This window comes from Centrocercus urophasianus, unplaced genomic scaffold (genome assembly GCF_019232065.1).
Source record: "Centrocercus urophasianus isolate 14NV4802_14NV808 unplaced genomic scaffold, USGS_Curo_1.0 seq_14, whole genome shotgun sequence".
Lineage (NCBI taxonomy): Eukaryota > Metazoa > Chordata > Aves > Galliformes > Phasianidae > Centrocercus > Centrocercus urophasianus.
The window spans coordinates 11991968-12018665 of NW_024884586.1; the positions used below are offsets into that span (position 1 = coordinate 11991968).

At 39.4% G+C, this 26698-nt stretch overlaps 1 protein-coding gene across 5 annotated transcripts in view; it reads left to right on the plus strand.

Annotated features, from left to right (window-relative positions):
• Positions 1-26698, plus strand: part of EHF (ETS homologous factor) — a 90907-nt gene that overhangs the window by 51781 nt on the left and 12428 nt on the right. For 3 of the 5 annotated variants that reach the window (XM_042814874.1, XM_042814873.1, XM_042814872.1), the window contains 2 exons: positions 23643-23742; positions 26376-26621. In XM_042814874.1, coding sequence (XP_042670808.1) covers positions 23646-23742; positions 26376-26621 — 343 coding nt within the window. In that variant the 5' untranslated portion in view covers positions 23643-23645. Of the gene's footprint in view, positions 1-5179; positions 5324-23642; positions 23743-26375; positions 26622-26698 lie in introns of those variants that run through there. The other 2 variants (XM_042814875.1, XM_042814871.1) reach the window with 1 other exon arrangement.

Here is a 26698-nt window from a genome sequence, read left to right on the forward strand (position 1 = left end):
GGGAGAATGAAACAAATACGTAATTAATAATAAGCTCATATTCTTTCTAGGATTTACATTTTTCCTTCAGTGTTTGACTAAGGTATTCTATTTGCCCTGCTGGTTTATTTTAGCCCTTTGCTACTCTTATCTTTTCCACGGAAAGCTTAATGTTATTTGTAGTTTTATTTCCTTTCTACTCTATCCTCAGCTCAGGTTTCTATGCTCTTTATCCCTGAATATTTCTTGCTGACCATGGGCAGAATTGCAGTGATCCTTGCAAAGATTCTTGCGTGTTTTTCCTGTAAATTGTTTAAGTAACAGATAACAGTAACAGATGCTGGACTCAGACTTGTCTTCACCTTTGGACTAGCACAATAAGAGAAATCACTGTGGATTTTCTGAGAAAACGTCTCCCTCAGTTCTCCTCTGTGAAAAGGGGGCTGAAGAATCAAGACAGAGGCTGTGTACCAACAGGAGAAAAAGCAGTGCTTAGGTGGTACTTCTGGCTGGCAATTGGCTTTGCTGGGAGGAACTTGAGGGGGTTCACTTTATCACTTTTTTCATTGGAGCGTACGCCTGTTCCAAGGCATACTTGGTTTTGGAGAACTTTGCATCATGAGAGCATTCAAAACCAAAGAGCTCTGTTACTCAACTATTTCTAGTTCATCAGTTCCAGTTTGCAGCATGTTGTTGGTATGACAGATGGGGGATTGTGAGGAAGCTGAAGAAATATTGTTGCATGTAGCTGTGTCGGTTTAGAGATTGAACCTTCCTAGAATCATATGCAGAGCTGATACTCTGAGGCCATTGCCTAACTCCTCACTGTTACTACCTTAACTTATAATTTATCCAAATGTTGACCAACAGAGCTGTAAGGAGTTTTGCTTTAGATTGAATACATTTGGAAAAATCCAGACAAAATACTTAAGCTGTTTTCTAGACTGATGTCACCGTTTGTTCGTATGCAGAAAAAGTTCTCCTTTCCTGGGAGAAAGACATCTGAAGTATGAAACTGCTGAGCACTAAAATCTGAAACAGAAGTGAATGGGAGAGACCTTTCAGTATTTCACCTAGCTATTGAAAACCAAGCACTCTAAACACACATTCTTAGGCATCTCAGAATGGATACCTTGAATTATTAAACACCTTCACCTTGATCTTTTTAGAATTCCCCATTAAAATAAGGATAATAAATTATTATATTACTTCACTAGGGCAGCGTAAAGATAAATAAGTGTTTTGGTGCTAATACTGTAGTATTAGTGCTAATGCATTAACATAATGTAATACACTGCTGTACATGCATTAAATGTTTATTTATATTACGAATAAATGTATTACTATAATACCTCAAATACCATGAGGATTAACACTATAAGAAAACTCATGAGGAAATGAATACAAGTTTTCAGAGCAACTTTGATTCATGTGCAGCAAATACAGCTGAGGGCCACTCCCTGAATACATAATGTTGGTTAGCTTGGCTTCAAATGAGTGCCATTTTGTCTCTGCCTTAAGTACAGTACTGCTCAACTTGTCACAATGTTAATACGTCTTTCTACTTCTGTTTCTTCGGTATGCATTCTGCATTATTTATTTTAAATGTGAAGTGAAAGGGCTGTTGTTTCATCACTGTGAGTTAAACCCAGGAACTACAGCCCAGCTCAGACCTCTGCTTGATGAACTGAGTGTTGCAGTTGGGCCAAATGGGGGACTCACTGGAAAATCTGTCTTTTCAGAAGGGTGGATGTGAACAGGAATAGCCTTTGTTAGCTGTGAACATGGGAAATGGAGCACACTTGGTGTGCAAGGAAGCTGCAGGGTATGCAGCTCCTCAGTGTGGAGTCCATTGTGTGGGTTCTGATTTGACAAGGAGCTTTAAGCTCTCCAAACATGGATGGATCTTACTGAAAGTGGTAAATAGCATGTCTTTAACTCAATAGCCAGCTGTGATCCATTCCTGAGCTTTCCAAAAAAAAAAAAAGGCAGGAGCAGTTTTAACTGTTAATGTAAGGAAAAGTATTCTCTTTTTTTTTTTTTTTTCTTTAATTTCCTGGAGATATATTATACACTATTAAGGATGAAAAGTATACGAATATAGCTCACATGATGGGAAATTTCAGTTTATCTAAACAGCTAAGGCAGAGAATTCAGAAACCTGTAAAGAAAAAATTGTCTTGCAAGCCTAGGTAGCATGCAACTATAGTAATAGGTGGTGCTTGCCTGTAACATCAAATCTGTTTGGAAATAGCTTCTGTTCTGCTCCTTGCGGTCTTTCTGAAGTTCTTACAGAAATTGTATTATTCTACAGCAAATTTTGAGTCACTTCTAATTTTGCTGTAGAAGACTGAAGACACATTGTACACTTGGTTCTGATTGCTGGGCATGTCTAACCTACCTATCAGCTTCTTATGCTTTCCTTTTGATATTCCACTGAAATTTAACAAATGAAGCATAGAATAATATCACTGGAAAAGTAGAAATTATCACACATTTGTTCTCCGTTTTCGTCAGGTGTCAGACGCCAATTTAAGAATCTAGACTGATTTAGATAATTTCCTCCATGCTTGATGGTTGCAATTAAATTCATTCTGAGAATCTGTACTGACACTACAACCATCCTGTGAACGTGGCCTCTTAGCTCCTAATTAGAGAGGTTTTCATGTTTCCTCTGCCACCTAGAATTGTGTGGGGACCAAAATCATGCTAATTTTGTGGTTCTAGCGCTGCAGAAGAATATGAAGAGGGAAAAGTCTGCCTGTCTCCAAAAGCCACCTGTAATACTCTCTGTGCTGAACCACATGTAAGTGTCAATAAGCATAATCAGGAGCATGGGGGCAGCATAGCTGGCCTGGTAGGGCAGTAAATTTAAGAAGCCACCACCCTGTGTGGCACCCTGCCTTTGAAAATAGAACACTACTTAAATAATGCATGCTGGTATGCCGGCCAAGTTAGCCTCACCTTGCCCAGACCTGTTGGTACAATGTGCTTTTTTTTTTTTGTCTGTCTGGAAGTATTCTGGGCCTTAGCAACCAGAGCTGTCTCTGCCCTTGGGAGCTGAGACAGAAAAGGCTTGCAGCCACACAAACACAAAGTGACATACCAGTCTAAGTACCACATTTGAATCAAAGTTCTGCCACTTTTGCTTGTGCCCTTACTGACAGTAGGAAAAGTCTGATATCTGTAGCCATGTTGAGATCCTGTGGTCATATCTTCCTGTGATGCTGTTGCAGCATATGATGAGACATTCATCTTCAGCATTTACTCAAGGGGGCGGTGTAAGATGTGGTGGCTTCCTTGTTAACGATGTCTTTCCAGGGAAGGGAAATGCTCTTTATTACTTTCTTATTCTTTGCTTACTTCTTAACTTTTTCCTGTTCTCCTGCTCTGGATTGATCACTCATGCTGATATGATGATAAGGCATTATTTTAATGATGAAAGCTTTAGTATGAACACTCACCCAAGAGATGAACTGGTATGCAAATACTTAGACTTGGTGACATGAGTACTTAGAAAAACCTCACAGATACTTGACTTACTTGTGAAGACTCTGAACAGTTGCCTCGCTGTTTTCATGGACATCCTTAGCCCTTGGTGTTGTAATTCCAAGATGGTACTGCTCCCAAGATGGAAATTTACAGCCGCCTTCTTCCTCAGGGTCGACTTTCTTTGATAAGTGAGAATCGAGATGAGCAGCCATGAAACTTGACTTTACCTTGGGTGAAAAGCAATGGGATCTTCTCAAACATCACTTATGTTCAGGCACACCTTATTAGTGTGAATAAAACCAACTTAGATTTTAATATCTTCAGTGTGGATGATAGGAACAAAGGTGACATTCCTCAAGAGTGAGATTAATCTTGAAATCAGGTTCAGAATAAGTAATGTGTCTGAGATGTTTCCTCTACACTGACAGTTGTCCTGATTAATAATTAATAGTGTCTTTGACTGTTGAAGGACTATTCATTCCCTGTGATGTGTGAATCTAGCACCGAGAGTGCTTGTTGGTGTCTGTTCAGAGGGAGATTCCAGGGCCCTGGAACCAAAAATGAAAGGTGGCTGGAAAATTCATTTCATATAGACCTCTGAAAAATCATGGAATAAAAATATTCAGCTATTATTGTCTTATGCATACAAATTAACAAAACATTCAAACTTTCCTACGTCAGTACATTGTGATAGGTGAGGATTCATATTTTAGGTACCTCATTTCTCACACAGGTTGCTGATTGCAAGCTGAAAAATAACTTGCACATAATCAAGGCCAGATTCTCAGAACTGTCTTTTGAGACCAAGTATTTCATGAGGAAACAGCCCTTCTGTGCTTTTCATCTCAGCCAGGAGTTGAACTCAGGACTGGATTAGTGAAAGCCTCTAATCCAATGCCCTCCCTGTGGCTTGGAGGAGCAAAGAAAAAGATTTTGCCTGACTCCTATGGTCTGTGGAGTGCCTTAAGAAAAGTTTTAGCTCTCCCTTGCTGGTCAGAACCCTAAAAATCAGGAAGCTTAAAGCAGATAAATATAAAACCAGAAGCTCACCTGCAGATTTTTTTTCCCTTGCTGATCTTTGTATAGCTGTCTTTTTATACTCGTCCCTATTTACACATAAACTAAAGATTTTGTTTGCAGTTTTTCCTTTTTTCTTACTTCTCTCACATACCCAGAGAAGCTGGAGGAACAAGAGACTCCCCCTTATGGAGACTCATTCATTTCACAGGAAGCTCAAAGTATGAAAAGAAAGAATCAAGTCCATAGTATTGGCTTGTCCAATCACCTGCCAGGCAGCACAGGGCTATTTTCTACTATGCATCTTCTAATGTTATTTCCAGCCTATTTTTAAGTTAGGACATTCCTGCTTTTCACTTCTCCTCATTATAATTATAATCTCCCTATCTACCTGAAATAACCTCCATTTAAAAAAAAAAAAAAAAAAAAAAAAAAAAGGGATGGTCTTAAAAAAACAACTACAAAGAAATCAATCCCTCATCCATTACCAAGTTTCTCTTTTGTTCTGGAGCCACACGTGTAACCTGGTTAGACCTGTTCTCTTTGAATACTGAGGACTGAGCTGGCCTTATGCAAATGCTCCCAACCTCGTCTAGGTTGTTGTCGTTGCAGACCCAATCAAATGAACAGGAAGTGACCTAAGGAATTCCCCCATTGGCTGCCTGAGTGTTCAGCAAAATGTTTTAAAATTAATATCACATCCATTTATCTTCACTCCTGGGAGTCTTTAGAAGAGATAACCTAGTACCTGTGTTTACCCTACCTACCGTTCTTCAGACTGTCTTTCCATTGCCTCAGTTAAGGATTTCCACTCCAGAATCTGCAGCTAAATGAGGTAAGGTGTTTGGGTTATTATTTTTTATATGCTTCCTTTAAATTAACACCAATGAAAAAAAAAAAAAAAAAAACTGTCTGCTGGACTCATGCCCACCCTACCGAGCCCCTCCCTTCCCAGTTTGGAACAGGAGCTAAGCTCATTAGATCAAAAGGCTTTTTTTTTTTTTTTTTTTTTTTTTAACATTACAGTATATACTTCTATTTACCTATTTTGAACTTGAACGTTACTTATGTTTAAATAATCTTGTGTTTATGTTTGATTGGGGCCAGATCTACTATCTTTATTCATGCAGAATGTCACTGACCTCACACTGAGCCACTGGCTTCCTCCGAATTACTCAAAGGTTCTGAGGACCCTTGTTATTATGATATATCTAAGAAAAATAATTTTGGGGTCAATTTTGTTGTTCAAATGATGAGAGGTCATCTGTTCAGTAAGGCAAGGGATGAGAAAGTAGACCTTCTCACTAGCACTAGCGCCATGTAACAGAGACCCTTCACTAGGATGGCACTTCTGGTCTGTTTAGGGAAGAGGTACTGATGGTGACTGTACTGATGACAAAGAAATACTAAAGGAGTTTATAACTTGGCCCAGCTCTGTTCTCAAGGGAGTCTCTTGGCAGCTCCAGTGGTGAGGGGAATCGTCGCTCTCAGTCCCTACTAAGTTAAAGCACCCCAGAGAAGGGATCTCAAGTACTGAATTGGTAAATACAGCATGAACAGAGACCTGCAGTGTCTCCTCTTGTTTAATTTGCTTCTCTTCCAATGGTAATTTTATTTGAATAGAACCAGAATTGGCCCCTTAAGGTATAGACACAGTAAGAAAGAGACTTTAAAAATTCGGTTTAAGGAATGGTAGAGGTGCACATAAGGAAAGAGTTACTTGAAATCTACAATGATTGTGTAAAATATATGTGATGGGCATTATGATAAATATTTGTATTTTATCCATGAGGCATTTTAAGCGGGTGCTCTTGTGTTATCCACAATTTTAGAGTTATTTAATTTTATCAGAAGTGAACTTTTAGATTATTGCGTCTAAACGCATGTCACCTTTTCTTCTACATTTTCATGTTCATTTTTGAAATGAAACTGCTTTGTTAAGATAGAAATGGACTTTGAGCTTAAAGTTTCACTGAGTGATTTTACTTGTACACTTGTCACTGCATTCAGTATAGCTATCTTGTACCAACATTTCCTCTAATTTGTGAAAATTTGAGAGGGATAATAATAATAATAATAAAAAGCACTCCTTTAAGTACTGTTTTGATAGCAAATTTGTGGGTAGCAATTTAAGCCATTTTTCTGACATCTGTTTTGCACTCTAGAAAGTACCACAGCTGAAAAACAGAGCAGGTTTATACTTAATGCAAATGTAGAAACCAGAGAGAACAGCTGCAATTAAAACTAGAAAAAACAGTAGGATTAAGGTACTTTACCAACAAATATCGCAATTAATGACACTTTAATTCCTGGCCCTTGCAGGTTTTAAAACCAGAAGTGATTGTTGTGATAACAGCAGGATTTCCCAGAATTTTTCAGAAGTAGAGGGCTTGAAGTAGAGCTTATATTTTAGAAAACTTCCAAACTTGAAGAAAAAAAAATAAAAGCCTGTAAGTCCAACAATGGGAAATTCAACAGAACTTTTAAATTAACTTTTTAAGCACCGTTCCTCTAAAAATATTTTGTCTCATTTTCAGTCTGACTTGGTCTGACTTCAACAGCCACTGGGTTCTGTTACCTTTTGATAGCCAACATAAAATCCCCCTGAGTCACAAATTTCTGTTCCTTACTGTGGTAGCTGTTTGTAGCTGTGAACAAGTCCACCATCAGTCTTATACAGATGCGTTGAGTTCCATAGGCTCTTCCATCTCACGGAAAAATCTTTGTTAGTTCCACTGTACATTTTTCTGTCCTTTGATCTCTTTGATTGTCTCTAATTTTTCAATATCCTCTGTAAAATTTGGATGTCAGGAGTGGTCACACGCAGTAGGAGCAGCAAAGCCAAGCACATAAAAACTATGAGTCAATATATTTGTGTTTCTGCCCCCAGAAGTAATTTTTTTTCTCCTAAAAGGTGATGCCTTCCCCCTTCTGAAAGCTGTGGATCAGAAGTTTATTTAGCATGGTTGATTTTTGTGGAGTTGTCCTCCAGACCCCCTTCTCACCTCTTTGTCTTGGTCCTACATGCGGGGACAGTGTTACCATTAATAGCGCTGATGTTGTTTGCTTGCATTTTTTTTATTTTTATTTTTCCTAGTCCTAGTGGTTATTATAAATCCCCCAAGAAAATAAGAGTATATTCTTCCCAAGTCACAGTAATAAATAAACCTGTATCAGAGCAGAATTGTGTTTCTACCCCAGCAGAAATTAGGTAGTGCTTCATAGCAGTTTGTAAGGTGACAACAATTGTTATTATCCCTGTGAGGGTGAGCTCAGTTAATAGAATGTGGTCTTTTTAACATGGGAAATATTTGCTTGTCATTATTTGCTTGTGGTATTGCCACAGCGATGTTATATTACTTCAGATATTCTCAAGTTGTTACGAGTTTTCAGACGTGGTGAAAATAAACTGTTGGAGAGCTGGACTAAGACAAATAATTTGGCTCCAACTGAACTTACTTCACTTCTTTTCATTACCAGTGAGTTTTACTGTTAAAATCAGTACTTGTTCTGTCTGGGAGGTGCGAGGTAACAAATTGCGATGGAGAGAGATCAAACTAAAAAGGAAAATTCATCCAGAGACACAGATGAAGAGAGATTAGAGAGGAAAATGAAGGATTTCTGTAGGTGTCTCTGTCCAGACAGGACTGTTGTGTTAGTCTGTTGCCTCTCCCACAGCAAATCAAACAAATAAATTCTAGGAGGGTTAATTTCTGTAATGCTGAAGATGTATATATGGTCAATTCTTAAAGCAGAGGTTAAATGACTTTGCCTTTGTGAGCTCGGAGAGCTGTCCGCGACACCTTTCCAGAATCAATACTTGCCGTCTCTCCTTTGCTCACCCCTTACTTATCTGTCTAGCTTAATGTTGGGACCAAATCATTCAATCTTCTCCCGGCAATTTTTCCACTGATTGCAGACTTACCAGGGTTTGTTCTGTGGAGTCTACAGTTACTTATTTTCTATTGCTGTTGATGTGCTTCAGTTCGCACAGAACTGTCTGAGCTCCGTCTGCGATACAGCCAACACCACCTCCATGGACTGGAGCAATAGCCCATGGTACCAGGACAGCGAGACGGAGCTAACTGGCTTAATAATTAAGTCAGCGTGCCGAGACTAAACTACAAATAGATGAATGACCCCTTCTTGTTTTGATGGAAGTTTGACCACCCTCTATGGGATTTCCTATGGTCTTACAGTGCTCTCCTCGTAAGTCTTCCTTCTGTTGTGAAGAAGGAATTCTTGCTGAAGTCTAGGTGCTCCTGCAGTAAACAGCACATAAAAAGAAAAGGGTCACAAGCTTAATTGTCTGCTGTCATTGCAAATGACACATGATGTCAGCATGTGGTAGAATCAAATATAAAGGCATTGCTGCACATGAGGAAATGAACAGAAATGCTAACAATTTCTTTACCTTGCGCAGTTTGTGATGTTTTGTCGAGTCTTCTGTCCAGTCTGGCAACTTAGCTATTGCTAAGGTTTTAAGGATAAACTTACGGAGTTCTCTTCCTAATGATAAGTTCATCATGAGCACCAAAAATGACCCCCTATCTTCAGCAAACCCACTGGCTTTGGTCACCCACCCAACCTCAAAGGTGCCTCGGGTGTCTGCTGCTCCTTCTCCCTGTGCTAACAGCCCATAATGCAGTTTGTGTGTATTTCAGCCCCTGATTAACCAGGGACACTGCAGACTTGGTGAAGGCAAAATTCATGAGTAAAACTACTGATAGAAAGCATAAACTAAGAAGGGTTTGTTCATACAGTTGGCATATGGAAAAATAAGAATTAATTTGTTTTCTGGGGATGCTACCCGTCTTTCCTTAGTATGATAGATGTTTTGAGCTGTATTAGGGGTGCAACTTGAAGCAAATCCCTCACTGAATGCCTAAAATGCTTGGGACATTTGTTGGTTGTTGGCCTATAGATGGGTGAGAATGAGTAAACATGGAGTCATGTAGCCAGTGGAGCAACCAACTGGCAGTTGGCACTTTGTGTGTCTCTCTATGAGGACGATCCCTGAAAGGCTCCCTTTCCAAAAGCTGACTTTGCACATGGTTGTCATTACCTATTCCTTTGCTGATCTTGTAAAATGTGCTTCACAGGAAAGAGTATGAGAGCTAGTAGAAAAAAACAGCTAGCTGGGTAGTGGCTGGTCATAGACCAAAGAGATTGAGCAATGAAAAAGAATTGCTTTGCAGTGGTGAAAAGAAAGCCATTCTATTTGGAGGATCTGCAAATACGAAGAATAAAATAAAAAATCCTGCCTATTAGAGAGGAAATGCAGTGGTGTAACCTCTTAAGATATTTCCTCAGTCTGCAATCATTTGTAGCCAGAAAAGCTTCCTGAGCTCCTGCGGGTCTCTAAGGATTGAGCTTCTATGTGTAAAAATATACTCTGTTGTCCAGATTTCTGGTGCCACCATCATAAAAATATATATATTTTTCAAAACTGTTCTGGATTCTCTCTTTCACCTGGCAGTGAGCAGTAACTAATTTATATTGCTCTGTTATTAATGATCCTGTGTAAAACTGCCCGAGATGCTATGGTCAGGAATGAGACTAAATGAACAATATAATGATTACCCCCAAACTTTCTTAATGGTTTTTACTGAAACTTATAATTACTATTGCACAACAGTGTAGAAGCTTGCATCTTGATGATGCACTTTTAAAGTATGCTTGGTTAAGCAATTGTCTCATAGATTGGCATGGCCATGAAGGGGCTTTATCAGGGAGTCAAATTCTGACACATTGAAGGTGCTGTTCTCATCTCTTTCGCAGTGGGATCTGCCATGCCACTCATGTAAAGCAGACTTCACTCGTAATGTTCCCAGGCAACTGCTCTGACAGAGGAAGATGAAAAACATTTTAGAAGACTGAATTAATAGGTGATTAGACAAGGAGATATCCTTAGAGACTTATCAAAAGCATGATGTACAAAGTGAAATAGATACAGATTTTCCTTCATTTAGGGACTGGTAGATATCTTTACCCTCCCTAAGACTTTTGATGGAGCTCTAATACTGTGCAAGAACAGGTAGAAACTTATCTTCTTCCTTTAAAATCACAAATGATTAAATATTTTTGGATGATAGTCAAATTGTAGTCAATCCAGCAAATCTTTCTCAGTCTGTCTGCAGCCACTCCCGATAGGCATACACTCAGACACGCTGCACAAAGTACATGCACACGCACATCCCTTATCGCCTGCATGGGCTTTCTTGCCTAACTTTTTAAAGTAGATATTCAAATATTTGCCTGAAATTCAGCCAATTTTGTCTGATAGTCTGAATAATTCCTTCATTTAATCCTTTAAAATGTAAAGTGACTTGTGTTCAGTGTATTTTGTCAGCAGACAGAAATGGGTGACTTGTGCTGTCCTGCAGTGAGTGAGGGGTTGCTCGTGCCAACATCCTAAGCCTGAGCTGCCTATGAGTTCTGTTGATTCTGTGATGAGTTCCCTCCCTCCCTCTGCTTTTGCCCAGTGCTTTGCTTGGCTTTCCTGCAGGAGCATGAGCTGTGTGCCCAGGGCGGCCCTTCCCTGAGCCCCGAGCAGAAGTCGGCAGCTACTGCAGCATTGGGTGCTGCTGTGTTCAGCATCACTGTGTTGATGGATGTGACGTTCACAATCAATGCTAACATAATGTGAAAAGCTGATGAGGTTTGGGTGAATTTAGCACCAGAGTGTTAGCCTGCCTTATGATACAGTGCGTCTTTGATACTGAAAAACCGGAAACAGCTTTTACAAGGATCTGAAGAAGGATATATAAGGATCTCTGCTAACTGCCCCTCCCTAAAATGTTCAAGTTGGTATAGCTTCGATGGTATTTAAAAATTTAAAAAGTTAAAGTTGGTATAGTTCAGATGTTAGTAAGTATTCTTTAGAAGAGAATGGTTGTTTGAAAGAGCCTAGAAATATTTTCATTAGTTTTGTAGGTGGAACCTGTTCCAGCTAGCTCAAGGACTAAGTGAGATAAATACTCATAGAGAGAAGCAAAAAGAACTGAGGGAAAAGAGCTTTTCTCCCTGCTTCTGACTCCTCCAGCCTCCGTCCTGCAGGTCAGCACGCAGACGCTGGAGGACCTGGCATTTTTGTGCCATAGAGAGAGAACTGGAGATGCTGTTTTTGTCTGTCTCATTGGCTCCAGGCCTTTGGTGGTCTCCAAGAAGAAGCTTCCTTAGCTAGGTCAGCCAGTCTGATCAAGTAGAATGCAAAAGTAAAAGAGTAAAAAGAAATGACATGGAAAGAAAAGCAATAAGAAGGAAGAGATATTCCAGCACTTGGTGAAAGAGCAGGATCAGGATGGCAAGCTCCACATCACAGCTTGTGTTTGGGATGTCAGATCTGGTAACCGCAGAGAGTGTGCTCCAGAATCACAGTGGCAAAGCTCCGAGGGAGTCTCCAGGTGCCCACATGGGCAGAGCCACACAAGGCAAGGGCTTCCAGTGCAGCTGCCCCGCAGTGACATTGCTGCTTGCTGCAGTGATATCGTAGTGTGGCTTTGGATGTTTTGTCTTCTACAGTTTTGCGTAACAGGCTGAGTTGCGCTTTCGTTACTTGAACAGCTTGAATATAGGTTTTTACATGCCAGCTCATAGAGATGGGAATCCTACCTCTTTGCTGCAAGGAAACTTGCTTTTTAAAGTTTGTTGTGATTTAAAAGGGGAAAAAAAAAAATAAAAGCCTTGAAATAGCCACAGTTCCACATAACAGAAATTTTGAATTTCAGCCAGCTCAGGAATTTCTAGCTCTTTTTCAGGATCATGCATAGGTCAAGGGCAGCTTTTTTGATTTAATATTTCAAGTGTAGATTTAATTGTTTGACTAAGTTAACATTCAAATCCCTACTAGGTACATAATAACTATGATGCATAGAAGAGACTTGCTTCCGTCTGAACAGGTTTCTTTTCTACAGAAAATTATTTCCCTTATTTTATGTCTTCTCTTTGCCCTAACAACAACAACCAAAAAAAAAAAAAAAAAAAACCATGATCATCCTTAGCTCATCTGCATGTTGAAATTTTTTGCTGGAAACATGATGCAATGGAGCTTGCACTGGAGGATGTGAGTGGGACTGACTCGTCCATTGACTTCTTATATGACTTTAGCAAATCATTTCAGCTCTGTGTCTCAATTTTCATACTTGTCATAAGGAGGCAATACCAGTTCCTTCCATCGCTTCTGTGCTTTGTGCTATTTACTGCCCTATCTGAGGGCAGTAAATAGCCCTTTTTTTAGTGTGCTTCTGCAATTGCTATAGATGGATGCTTTTACAGAAGATGAACTCTGCAGGCTTAGTTTTCAGCAGACCTTAAAATTAGTCTGTTCCTAGCTGAATGCCTGCTTCTTGTGAATTTCATTTATTGATTTATTTTGGTAAATAGCAGCTGGAGTGGTGGAGTGCGTGTAGGTGAATGGAGACAAGCAAACCTTCCCAATGCTTCTGGTTTTCTTTCTCTCTCAGCAAGGATCCTCTGCCCCTTACACTCAGTTTGCTGGTTTCTCCTGCTCACTTTCAAACCACTCTTTTTTCAGCTGATTTTGCTTTACGTGTTTTGTGCAACACCTCTTCTGATGTCAGTCTTGGAAGAGGGCGTTACTTTGCCCTTTTGGGATTTCAGTCAGTGGAAAAGTACGGTGTTGAGCCGTCCTCCTGACACCAGTCTGTTCTGTAGCAAAGGACTATTTATGAAGCAGGAGAGAGTTCACGTAAGAATCGTAAGAGTACATTTGTGCAGAACCCAATGGGAAAAGCTGTATTGTCAAACCGGCCCAGGCTGTTGAGGCAGATGCCTGGCTTTGCTCTTTTGTTTATATTCCAACAAATCAAAGCTGACCTGTGTTGTTATCGGAGTAGAGCAGCAGGTGCAAAAAAATAACTCTGCTGCCAACTCAAACGAAAGGGTAAGGCTAATACCCTCTGGGAGGTATTGAGAAGATAACAGAGGGTCATGCCAGCAACTGAATTAACGGCTCTATTTACGGTGGGTTTTACTTAACAACCTGCTCCCAACACAGGCACATAAATACTCCATTGTATTGTTTAATGCAGCCACTGGAGAAATCAATGAAAACAGGATGGGCAGCTCTCACTGTGCCAGCTGAGGAGAGGCACTGTGAAATGTTGCTCCCCTAATTGTGGCCAGGAGACAGAGGAAGCTGCTCTGGGCTTTTACAAAAGCAAGAAGATGTTTTCCACAACTCCTTCTTGCTTTGCCTGTAGAAGGTGGCTGCGGAGCATGAAAACTTTACTCCCTACTTTTTCTGGCTGCTTTTAATGAAGGCAGAAAGTCTGAATGAGCCCTCACTAGTGTTCCAGCGCTGCGTGGCTGCGGGAGACGTTTGGCTTCCCCTAAAGTTCTGGCCACGTGGGGCCAGGAGCGTGTGGCTGAGTAAAATGCCAGGGCGGTGGTCTCTCAACTTCTTATTCTTAACACGGTAAATACAGGATGAAGAAATATCAAAGAGATAACAGAGTTCCAAATAAAAGTGCTTGCTCAATGCACAAATACGTAAGACTATATGGCAGTCAAAGTAATGGTCAGTGAGCACCAATGAACTGTTTCACTGATAGCTGCTGTTTGGGAATGCTTTCCTTCACAAACACCTGCCCACCCTGGGATATTTCATAGTCTAGAGAGCAGTGCTGGAGGAGCAGATAGATGTATTGGATGGAACTACTGTCATTCTGGTTGAATCAATATTCCCCAGCCTGGCACTGGGGAATGTGTCTGACTCGAACAGAGGAGTTAACAGTCAGCTGTACAAACCCTCTCTTATCAACTGTAACTCATAATCCTTCCCATTACAAGCCCTCTACTACCCCTGTTATGTCTTTTCCTTGAAACACCCTTCTGCTTTCATGACTGCAGAAGAGTGTGATGACATCAGGCTGGGCAGCCAGTGGGTTGAAATAAAGGTACAAATGCTGCTGCTGACTGGCTTAGACCTCCAGCAGCCTGTGCTTGGACCTTATTTAGGATAGGACACTTTGCTCTCAACTCCCATTTATGCCTTTCATGTATTTAGCAAGCAAATGCTATCAGTTTGTTAACTGAATTAATTCATGTAAAAAAAATAGTAGTCTCAATGAGAAAATTTGTCTGTTAATCATAAGTAAGGCTTTTACGTATGAAATCTTAAATGGACAACATTTATATTCAAGATTTTATCTCTGCTATCAAAAGCAGGCAATTTTCCAAAGTGAAATCCAGCTTGCTAACAGTTGGTAGTATGGGAAATGAAAAAGAAAATGTCTTTCTGTATCCTGAGTCAGGTTCTGGACAACACCAAAAAGCCCAGTAACTCTAAGTGAGAAGATATTATGGCTTAATGTCCGTAGAACCAACAGGCACCACCCTGGAAGAACGTTAATGTAGAACGATCTCTAGGCTGTGTTAGCTGCATGTCCTAAGTGGGGTACTGGCAGCACAGGGATGTGAAGGCTCAGCTGCTCTCAGCCTTATCATGCCTAGGGCTCACTGTGCCCATGTCTGTAGGGCTGCCATCCCTGCTGGGGAGGTCTCTGCCTTCCTCCTCCTGCCCAGGCAGCAGAAGCTGCTCATGCGGACCTTCAGAACACCTTCCCTTTTGTGGTGCCCAAGTCACATTCCTTATTCTGTGCAGTCCTCACACAGAAATCAACCCCAAAGAAGAAGCCTGTAACTTCCAAGCAGATGCTCTTTGTAAAAACACAATATCTGTAACTGTTAAAAAACAACCAAACAAACAAAAAAAAAAGCAAGGAGAGGAAAAGGATATTTTTATTTTGGAAGTAGGCAAATTAGTGGTTGTTACTACTGAAACCAGACTAGTCCCACTAAAAAAAAAAAAGAGAAGTTCTGGTGGTGGCAGTAGTTAAAATATACTTCTCTATGAAATATGGGCTGTTGCAGCAGTGTATGTCAGACTCTATACATCAGAGTGGCAGTTATGGCATAAGTGTTTCAGCTTCTAAAGAGAGCCAAATATGAACGAAGTCACAATTTTTGTCATTATTTGCTAATAACTGATCAGTTGCACAGTCTGTGTTAGCAGCATAGAAAGCAGATCCCCCAACACAAACTCAGTCTTCAAGGCAATACAGAGAGAAGCTGTCATGAAAGGTGGAGGGAAGTGGTTGGGGAACTAGAGCCAAGGGGAAAAGAGAAGGTGTTAGAACATGATGGTAGTATTTTGTTAGCTGATGAGGTTCTTGCCTAATTATAGGTGGGTAGTTTGTCAGGCTACAGGGGTATCTAGAGTGCTTTTTGGCCATTTGTATATTTAGTGTATTGTAAGCAAAAGAAAGGTGTTTAGTAAAAGGAGATTAGGAAGATGAGCTGGCTCCTGGTTAGAGGAAGGATGTACCAGAGAGATAGGAAGGACATGAAAGAAGGTGTGGAGTTGTTCCATGAGGTGTGGTATTAAGTGCTGAAAGAAGAATAAAGAGCAAAGGCAGTTTTTCCCATTGTTGTGTTTTCCAAGACTCTGTACCCCTGAGGCAAGACTGATGAATCTATTGCAAATGACTTCTAAATACTCAGGAAAAAATGGCTGGCCCAAATTATCATGAACTTGCTGAGGTGATGCAGACAGCAATAAAGGGAGTGTTATATGCCGGTCGCAGCCACGTCTTGCAGGATCATCTCCAAAGAACAACAAAAATCCTACTTTTTTTGTCAGTTATTTGCAACCATGTCTACATATTCAAAAAATTCTAAGCGTATGATCGTGCAGAAATGACGTGAGCATTTATCACAAGAAATAGAACCTTTTCTTGGCTTGCTTTTAATTTAGCCATGTGGCTGCCACTTAGATACAAATCTGTGAATGGACCTTTTGCATGAGGAGAGTGAGCTTTTTGACAGCAAAATTGGTTATGCTATTTTCTTTCTTACTCAAAAACTAGAGGCATGGCAAGAAGATGTACATCTAGGCTGTGATGTGAGGAAGAAGCAGGGATCCCAACACTGGATCCTTGTTGAGAGGCAGGTTCAGTTTCCTCTGCTGAGCTAGCATAAGTGTGGGTAAAATTTTCCAAAGTGCCAACATTTGGCAGCTAGTAGTGTCAGGCACATCTGTGCCTTGAGGACCATGTGCTTGTAGTTGGCTTTCTGTTTGCTTCTGATTTAGAAAAACAAACAAACAAAACCTCTGTTGAAATTCTCTCTTTTATTTTCATTATACTAAGTAGTACCTTGAATATTGAAGCCAGTTCATATGAAGATTGTGGATTATGGAGAAAAAAAAAAAGAGGGGGACAGAGGAAAAATACTCTATGAGACTTTGCATATAATCAAGTAAATTTTTGTTTTTTGCATTCATAAAGTGAACTTTGTTCTCACTCAAAAAGGAAACTGAACTATGGTTTTGTCTTTAAATTACATCGTTAAAAGGGAGATAAGAACCAAACCCTGGAGCGGAGGGGTAGCTCAGATACAGATCTAGATCCTAGCTTTTCTACTCAGGCTTCTCTTTGGTTAAAATATATATGCAAGATTTTGAAGCATCCATATGAACATGTTAAAACAACCACCACATATCTCTTACAAAAGTTGCCTTGTAGTGCATCATGAAAACCAGATCTTTAGTAATAAAAGATTCCAACCAAGCTTTATTTGACTTTGTTTATTGTGATCCTATCTGCAACGCAGGTAAATGCTAAAAGCTCCTTTTCTATTCATCTTCCTTTTTCTAGTCTTTCAGTTTACCTTCATATATACGTTTAATAACAAGGTTCAAAGAAAACAAAAGAATAAACCCAACTCTTCCTTTCCAAAAGCCCACAACAGTAAATGATCAAGGTCTCAATATACTCTCTGAAAGCTTACCAAGAGCCAGTTTTGCACATGCAAAGGTGGTTTTATGCATATGAACCACAGCTGTATACACCAGAAACGTAGAAGCATAGGAATGTGTAGTTCAGAGGAAAGAAAAACATAGGCCCCAAAGCTCCAAACCAGAATCTGAAATACAAAGAGTTTGGAGGATTAGAAAACTTTCTTATAAAAATGAATAGTTGAACTTTACACTTGCAGCGTGGTTCAGTAAGCACGTTTTGTTGCTGTGGCCTAAGGGTACATGTGATGGACTAAAAAATGAAATGCATCAAACACTGTGTATGTTATATAACAAGAACTGCATGGGCTGTCACTGAAACAGTAACTTACAGGTCACAGTGAGGTGGCACTCAGCTGAGCTTTGAGTTGTGATGTGGATCCCTGTGGATCAACCTGTAAAAAGTTTTTTGTTGGAGGCTTCTGTCTGTTTTTTTGGACACTAAAACAATGGGTTTGAAGCAAGGAGATGTGTGATTACTGTATGTGGATCTGCATGGTTAGGAGAGATCCTAACAGGAAAGGATCACAGTGAGTTCTGACAGAGTTGTATCTTGTCTGGGATTTTGGCATAGATGCTGAGGATGCATGTGAAACTTTTGCAAAATAGATGGATAGAGACTGTAAAGCACTCTTGGGGTCATCCCTAACTGTATTTATTTGTGTGGTGGCTCAGAATTAAACTCTGGTACCCTGGTAGCAATGCACTTTAAATGGGAGAAAACAGCAGAAGACTGAAAGCTCATGGTAACATGCGAACAGGCTGTCGACATTCATGTATTCGGTTTGTGCCTGCTGCTGGAGATGTAAAATAGGTGGTTGGAATGCAAAGCAGCTAATTGATCATAGACATTTCAAGTACAATGCAGTTGTGTTTCTGAAATAACCGTATGTGTAAAGCAGGGCCACGTGCTTTGTTGTGCATCTCCTTTGTTTCTGATGTCTTGAAAGCTCAGCCCATTGCCATCTTTTGAGATTTCAAGAAAAAGCTTAAAATCCAGAATCTGTTCCTCTGCAGCTGCAGTTATTATCTGGTATCATTTATTTTAGATTGCTGTTTAACTGCTTGACTGCAATCCAAGGCAAAGTAATGGTATAAAATATTTAACATACTCTGTAGATACTTGTTCCATAAACTCCAAGCCCTGAAAAGCAGGGATTGTGTCTTCACTGTGTACATAACATACTTCAAAGAAAATAGGCCCAGGTGAAATCTATATTTGAAGTTCAGCCACGATGGTAAAAGGGGAAAAATGGGGAAGGATCCCATAGATAAATGTGCCAAAAGAGATCCACCCTTTTGGACACGCCAGGAGGAGCTGCACTGAGCTTGTCTCAGCTAGAAGTCACTTTTAGACTTTGCATAGCTTACGGGTGGAGTCATAGTTTAATAGTTCCAGTCAGTTTTGCCTTAGATATTTTTTTGTCTTTTGCATAGAGTGCGTATTACAAACCAGAAAGCTGTACGCCTCTCTCCCCTATGGGCTCCACACCCCCTCATATTTGTAATTAATGAGACCCTTAGTTCAGTTCAGTGTTGTAATGTAAGCAATTGTACAAATCAATGTCAGTGCAATCGCTGTGGTTGGAGCTCTTTGGGATTCATTCATTTTCTCTGCATTGCTTGTTCTCCTTTCATGTTGCGTTCAGCATTTTCCTGTCATTTAATACACGGTGTTCTTGAAATATTTGAGTTCAAAGAAAGGAGAAATCCATTATTTGGCTGTTAAGGCTCATTGGGGTGAATGTGGAAATGGGGATCAGGGTAATTTACTTTCAGAGCACACCTGTAGTGCAATAAAATAATTTGCATACAGTGCGCTATACACTGTTCAAGGTTCAAGGATTTGTAAATATGTTTTTCTGCAATGCTGGGTTTGCTCCCTTGCCCAGCCATGGTTGTTTCTGGTACCACCATGTACTCAGATTAGTCCGGCAGACAGGACAGATGAGAGGACCAGAACAACTGAGCTCTTATGGCTGCAAAGTGGCCAGGTTGTGGCTTGGTCCGAGCTCCTCCTGGCTCCAGTAAGAGCTTCATTAAGAGAGGCCTTCAGGCTTTGGACTTTGAATACCATCTGATATATCAAATGTAGGTGAAAGAGCTTTTTTTTTTTTTTTTTTTTTTTTTTTTCCTGGGTGCACTCATGCCCTCTAGTAGGACTCTCTGAAAAGAATGCTGCTTAGCACCAATACACAACTATATTTAACCTTGCTGTTTGAGTAGAGCATTGTTGGATTCTGCTTACAACTGTGCCATGTTTCTGGTAGTGTTTTAAGATTGTAATTCAAAGGTGTCACATCTCTAGTGGAAAAAACTAGGAATGTGTGTACAGATACCTGCAACACACACACAAGAGTGTATGTGTGCAAATATGTGTATACACATATATGTATATGTATATACACACAGAACATTTCATGTGCGCTTTCACTCGTAATGTACCATGTCTTATTCAGTACTGAGACATATCCTAAGACTTTTATTTTGTTTTCCAACATCTCATCTGAGTTAGAATCCCTTTTTAGCATGGTTTCCTGAGGAAATGAGGCTTTTGTGGTTATTTTTTCTGTCTGTTGGCTTTTGCAATTGGCCTGTAACAGTCTTTGAGTCCCATTGCCAATTTTAATTAAATTTGATATGGGGTAGAAGTCTGAAAGATATGAAGTTCTTTCAGGATTAATGAAAACAAGCTGCCAAGTGGAGGAGAAAAATCTATTAATACCCTGTCTGAAAGAAGGAGTGAAGCTTGAGCTCACTCCTTTAAGACAACGAGATATTATGAATGCCCCAACCGTGGGAAAAACTTCAATCAGCGCTCACATCTTACTAGACACTCGAGAATCCAACCACAAGATACACATTCATAGGAAACCAGGCTTCATTAGTTCCACCGTTCACTTTGATATATGGCATACGATTAAAAGAAAACTGAACATATTATGTGTCCTTCCCCTTGAGGCTTCACACCCTTTAACCAGGTTTGTCTGTACACAAGGGAGACTTGAGGATTTGGCCCCAAACTAATGAAGAGCACACCCGTTCCAATATCCTGACTCGAAATCTTTCCAAGTATGAGATGAGACACTGCTCTAAGCATAAATCTGTCATGAACTCGTATCAAAGAAAGGCATATACTGGATGAAACGAAGAAAATCACAATTTCATTTTCATAGAGAAAATATTCTTGAGCATGATGTGCACACTTCCAAGCAAATTCATGGAAGTTATGTTAGTGGAACTTTATATTCACTCTGAACAAAGTGCTGGAAGTCATTTCCAAATAAGCAACGCTCTTGCATTAAGATACAGGAGGTGACATGGCAATTTTCAAGTTACAAAAAAACCCAACCCAGTACCTTGAATAGCACCCATAACTTTGGGAAAGTTTGGGTCAAAGCTGAATCTAGTCCTGTGCCAGTGGTTACTGTTGTATCATGATTTCTTCTTCTAGTGAACAGCTGTTTCCACAAGTGATGTGGAAAGATAAGTTTTTTTGGTTAAAATAATTTGTATAGCTTTCAGAAGGAGGATGTACTGATTGATTAATTTGCAAAGTTCCACGTACGTTGTCTGGAAATACTATTAATGTTGTAAGGAATACTGTGAAGAGCAATTGTGTGCTAGACTATGACAGGGGAATAAGATTTCAAGGGAGCATGTCAGGAATCAGAATCTAAGGAAAAGGCTTTCAGAGTGCGTCTAGTTGGTGTTCTGACGTGTTCTGCTTTATGCTGGAAACTATGCAAGACTTAATTTTTTGTTTATTTAACTTTCTATAGCTTTAGTCTCTGAACCACAGTGTCATAGTGTCTTTTGGTTTGGAAATTCATCTGATTAGTTAGGAAGAAAATAAAACAAGAATTTACGTAGTAGAGTTTTCAGAGCAAAGGTACACAGGACCTTGAACATGGAAAGCATTTCAGATTGTAAGCATACATTTTCTCAGACATTTTTATTTGAGTAAGTGTCAGGCATTAAAATTGTGTGGAATTCCATAAACTGTAGAAACTGTTTAAAATGACATAACACGTGTGAATCCTTGATGATCTCTGCTGAAAATTCGACTGGAGATCTATCAGTTGAAATTCAATATTAAATGCCTAATATACTTTTTAAAAAGAAGAGAACTTATCAAACTACGTTCCTGAGAGAGTTCTGTTAATCCTCAAGCTTTATGGTTTTCCCAGCATACCTGGTATTCTACCTCACCTTTATTTGATAATGTAATAAGTTTTGTATCATGAATACTTCACTTGTATAAAATCTTAAGAACATAATTAACTCTTAAATGATTAAAAAACGAGTCAGTGAAATAAATAATTTGATAAATCTTTCAGTCTGTATCTGCTCAGAGGAGTGAGTATGTATTTACTTTCAAACATGCATTATCACTGAAAAGCATCCATCTCAAGCGTATGAGATAAATGATATTCATGTTTTATGCTGAACAAAGTCAGTGTAAGAAAATGAAATGTTTCCTGACCTCAGAGTACCAAGTCACTTGACTTTAACACAGGGCTAAAGAAGTCTTCTTTTCTAACTTGCACAAACTTACTGACTGATACCCCGTCATCTTTTATTTGGCCATGGATTTTAGCCATGGGGGGACGATAGATATCACTCAATTGCTGACATTTTGTAACATCACATATCTGATATAAGAAAAAAATTTCACCAGTCGTCACTGAATCACGGATTTGTTAGAATTAAGAGTAGAAAGCATTATGTCATTCTATGTAGCAGAAAAAAAAAAAAGCACTGAAGTAGGGTATACTGTAAAGGATTATTCCCTGTGACACATTTCTTAAGGCTTTGGATTTTTCAGTGATTCTCAACAACCTCTCTCCATTTATAAATGTACATCAATGTGGAGTCAGGGAAAAGACGTAGAGAGGCTCTCCTAAATGTGTGCACTTCAGTAACTTTTACGAATGTCATCATTTATTGCAAATGATGGAGGTATGTGTCAGCCCAAATCTTTTTCAGGCAGTTCTTTCAAGGCTGCGACTCTTCTTAATGACTTCTTCTACCAAAAATGTTCTTGGTATGAGCTTGTGAGGGTCTGACAGGGCACTCAGTGGAAGTTTTCTCATCCTCCTCAGTGGGGAAAAGGCCAAGACCATCTTTTTAAACTTTCATAGGTGCATTTTTTTTTTATTTCAGCCTCTCTGTAATTTCAAAGTGACGTCTAGCTACTTTCACGTGCCCTCCTGAGCTCTAAAAGTTTTATTCTTACAGCCTCCATGGCTTTTGATTTAGAAGGTTTTGAACAACAGTTTGTTCTGTGTGCGGTTTTATAACAGCACTGTTCTGAAACCTTTGTATTAGTTAAAAATTACTTTTCTAAACTCTTGAAGAATGTTCATGCTGTGCGGTTATAATGTGTACTTATAAGCTTGCAGCTTGAAACCATTGAAAGATAATTAAAAAGTCATGAGTACCTGTAGTTGTGGAGCTTTGTCTATGTTCACTGAAATGATTTAATGTGTGATAAATATGTGACATTTTTTTAAAATACCATCTAAGTAATTTTGCTCAAACATGTCTTACTAAATAAAATAACAGTTTTGCCCATGATGCTAAAGCTAACATAAGTAGAAAGGAAAATTTGTCTCATTTGTCTCATCTTTGAGATCTTTGACTGCCCAGTTCTTCAGTGGTTCCAAATGTAGGATCTCTGCTATCTGCAGCTGAGAGTAGGTTAGGGACGCTGTTGACGCAGATCAGAAAGAAACTGACCAAAACTGAGCAAGCTGAAAAAATATTCCTTGTAACATTACCTCCCTGTAGCATTTACACGTGGGTCCCTCTGTGTGAAGGAGTTTCTCAACTTGAGTTCTTACCATGAGTTCTTGTATAGTTTAATTTGCAGTTATTGAAAAATCTTTTCTTTCTCCTAAAAAAAAATAATAATAATAAAAAAAAAATCCTATTTTAACACATTTTCTCTTTAAATCTAAAAAAAAAAAATTAAAAAAAGTCAAACAACTTTGTTTTTCGTTTCTCAAAGCTTGGCAGTTTTCCTGTATTGCTCTGTCAGGATCCTTGTCTTTTCATTCGGCTTCATTTCTGATTACGGATTATTCATTTATGGATGGGCAGCTGTAGAAACTTGCTTCTTGCATATGCAAATCAAGCATGGTAATGTTTATCATAAAGAGATTTTGTGGCAGCTGAAAAGGGGTTGTGGCAACATGTTCTTGATTTCAATTGTATCTTCTACAAATGGAATTGGCTTGCTCACTTTACCTTCAGTGGATTTTTTTTTTTTTACCATTTACCTTTTGGACTAGACACTGCTCACTAAGCAAGCTGTTCAATTCACTTACAGATCATGATTTTGGAAGGAGCTGGCAGAATGAGTATCAATTCCAGCAGCAACCTACTCCACCAGCAGCCTTCCTGGACAGATGGATATTCCACGTGCAATGGTAGGAGGAATTCAACAGCTCTGAGCTATGTGTTTTTATTTTTTTTGGTGGGAGAGGATAGGCAGGGGTGGAAGGGACTACTTAACCCTTAAATATGCACAGGTATTGCTTTTCAGTGATACTAGTTTGCTGGAGTTTCACTTCATGTTGGAAAATTTCCGTTTGTATTTTCTTTGTCAGAGCTGAACTCACAAAACTTAAATTTCTGAAAGTGACCAGTTTATTTTGTTACTGCTCCTTTTTGTTAAAATGAATTTCAAGATAGCAAAAGAGTCAAATGTTCCCTCTCCTCAGTCCAGAATTCTTTCTCTGTCACATTTACCCCTCATGCCCTCTCTGAACCGACATTACTCTTCAGCACTAATCACCCCTCCGGCTTTGCAGGGGAGTAGTCTTTTTGCTCCTTCACTGTATTTGCTTTTTCAGCTCAAATTACTAGATAGCTATCTAATTAGACTGGCGTTAGGGCACTAGATAGCTTGTGATCTGAGAACTTCTTTGTTATGCACAGAACCATCTCTTTAATTCCATATATGCCTTCTAATGCCTAAGAGCTAGTGATGACTTTTGCACCTAAATTAACTTACAAGGTGTCACACAGGGTGAAATTTATTATACTATTCTTGTGATGATTTAGCTGCACAGATACACATTCTCTCTCTATATAAAAATGTAGATACAGATGCATAGATAGACGTGCAGTGTTTCATCTAGGTTTGTTTTCCTCACCCAAAATAGTGCTTTGAAATCAGTGTGTAAACCTTAAAATCTAAGCAAACGTGTTGCAGTTGTTATTCTAATCTACAGAGTGGTACAAAAAACTTACAGCAAAAGTTCCTATTCAGTGAAACTCTTGTGTTTGATTTTTTTTTTTTTTCAATGTGTAATTTCTAAATACAAAGAAATACAAAAGTGAGCTTTGAGTAAATGTATCAAGTTGCCTATAAGCTGCCTGTAACAGAATAATGGAAAAAAAGTCTTGACTGATCTTGCACAGGATCTCATAAAGATATGGATTTGGATTTCCCATTGAGAGATCCTCAAGCATTCACACATCTTTTGGAGTTACAGGAAACCGAAAGCATAGACCAGCCTCTACAGTTACTTACCTCCTCATGTCCATTTCCCATGCTAACTCCTTCCTCTCATTAAAGACTTGTACTTACATTAGAGAATCTCTGAAAATTCTTGACTCTTCTGAAATGATGGGAATAAATTCAGCCTCCTTTTCAGGGAACGCTTCTTGGTTCCTTCAAACCTTCACTTGCCAACATACCAAAGTCTTAGTCATTCCTGTACTCATTCCCCTAATCCTTCAACAGCAGGATGAGCAACATCTGCCTAAAGCACTGACGCAGACTTTGCTGGCCAGCATTGATAAAGGAACATAAGTAACTGTGGGCTTATTCTGTGTTCACCCGTGAGCTCACACTGTGCATTGCATCTCATCTGAAGAGACCTGAGGTCTAGCTGAAACAGTTTCCTAAAATGTGCCAGCTCTGTAGCTTGTAGTCTTCTAGCCATACCCCTTGTTACTTGCATTTCTCACAGCTTTGTGGGAAAGTATGTGAAGGACCAGATTGGTACCAGTGAGAGGAACAATGTGTTGGTGCAGAGTTAACTGAGAGCTAGACCATGGCAGTCTTTCCTTTTCCCATGATTTAACCACCTCTGCAGTCTGTAATTCTTTCATCCTTAAATGAACCTTCTTGCTCTTCTGAACATTTTATCATGCCGCTGTCTCTGCCTGGCCTTCCCCACTGTCCTCCTTTCCCAAGGAATAAATTGCACTGAACTCCTTTTGCTAACTTCTCTGAGAGGCTGGATCAAGGCAGTCCTACCTTTGTATATCTTACGTCTTATCTTATCTTGTGTAATTATCCTGTCCCCGCATATGTTTCCTTTCATTTGTACACATAAATTATTGTCATGCAGTGACATACAACTGAGGGTGGTTTGAAAGACTGACCAAGAAAAGATTCAGACATCCTAAGAAGAAAATCAGGTAGTTCCCTTAATTTCAAAATGACTTTTACAATTATATTCAGAAATCATCTTACCAGACTACAAAGATAACATGCATTTGTTAGAAGGTCAGCTCTGCCCTGATATTGTAGGCCGTACTGATAGATTTTTATGTTAGAGCAATTTAAGAGTGCCTTGTTTTTAATGTTCGTTGGCTGAATTCCACAATTCATATTCAATCTTTATACAAACAAAATTTCCACTGCTCATTATGTGGATTTTGCAAGGCTTTTCCATCGTTTTCTTATGCACTAATACACTTTTCCCACGCACAGATCAACACTCCTTTGTGACAGTACTTCTGCAGTTTATCTTGCTCCAAAGAATTTTTGGTATATTTAGCCAACATTACTAAATTCATTTCTACTTATTCAACAAGAGAGGTGTAAAGTAATATATTTCATTTTTAATTGGTAAACTGAGTAAAAAAAACAACAACAACAAAAAGATGTTTTTCTCCAGCAGTAGCTACTGAGCTAGTGTTAAAGACTGAAAAGAGTCTAAGTTTGTAGACTTCCAGGGCGTGAAATTTATGTATGTAACTTTTCTGTCCTCAAAATAATCCCATGGTGTTAACAGAGCCAGTTAATACTCATTTTCTTCTCCAGTGTCCAGCAGTTTCTATGGAACCCAGTGGCACGAAATACATCCTCAGTACTGGACGAAGTTTCAGGTCTGGGAATGGCTGCAGCATCTCCTTGATACCAACCAACTGGATGCCAACTGCATACCCTTCCAGGAGTTTGATATCAACGGGGAACATCTGTGCAGCATGAGTCTGCAGGAATTCACGCAGGCAGCTGGGACAGCAGGGCAGTTGCTTTATAGCAACCTTCAGCACCTAAAATGGAATGGTAAATAGACAGTATGCTACACAGGGGATAGAGACGCATATACGATTGTCTGAATTTTCGAATCTTCAGAAGCCACT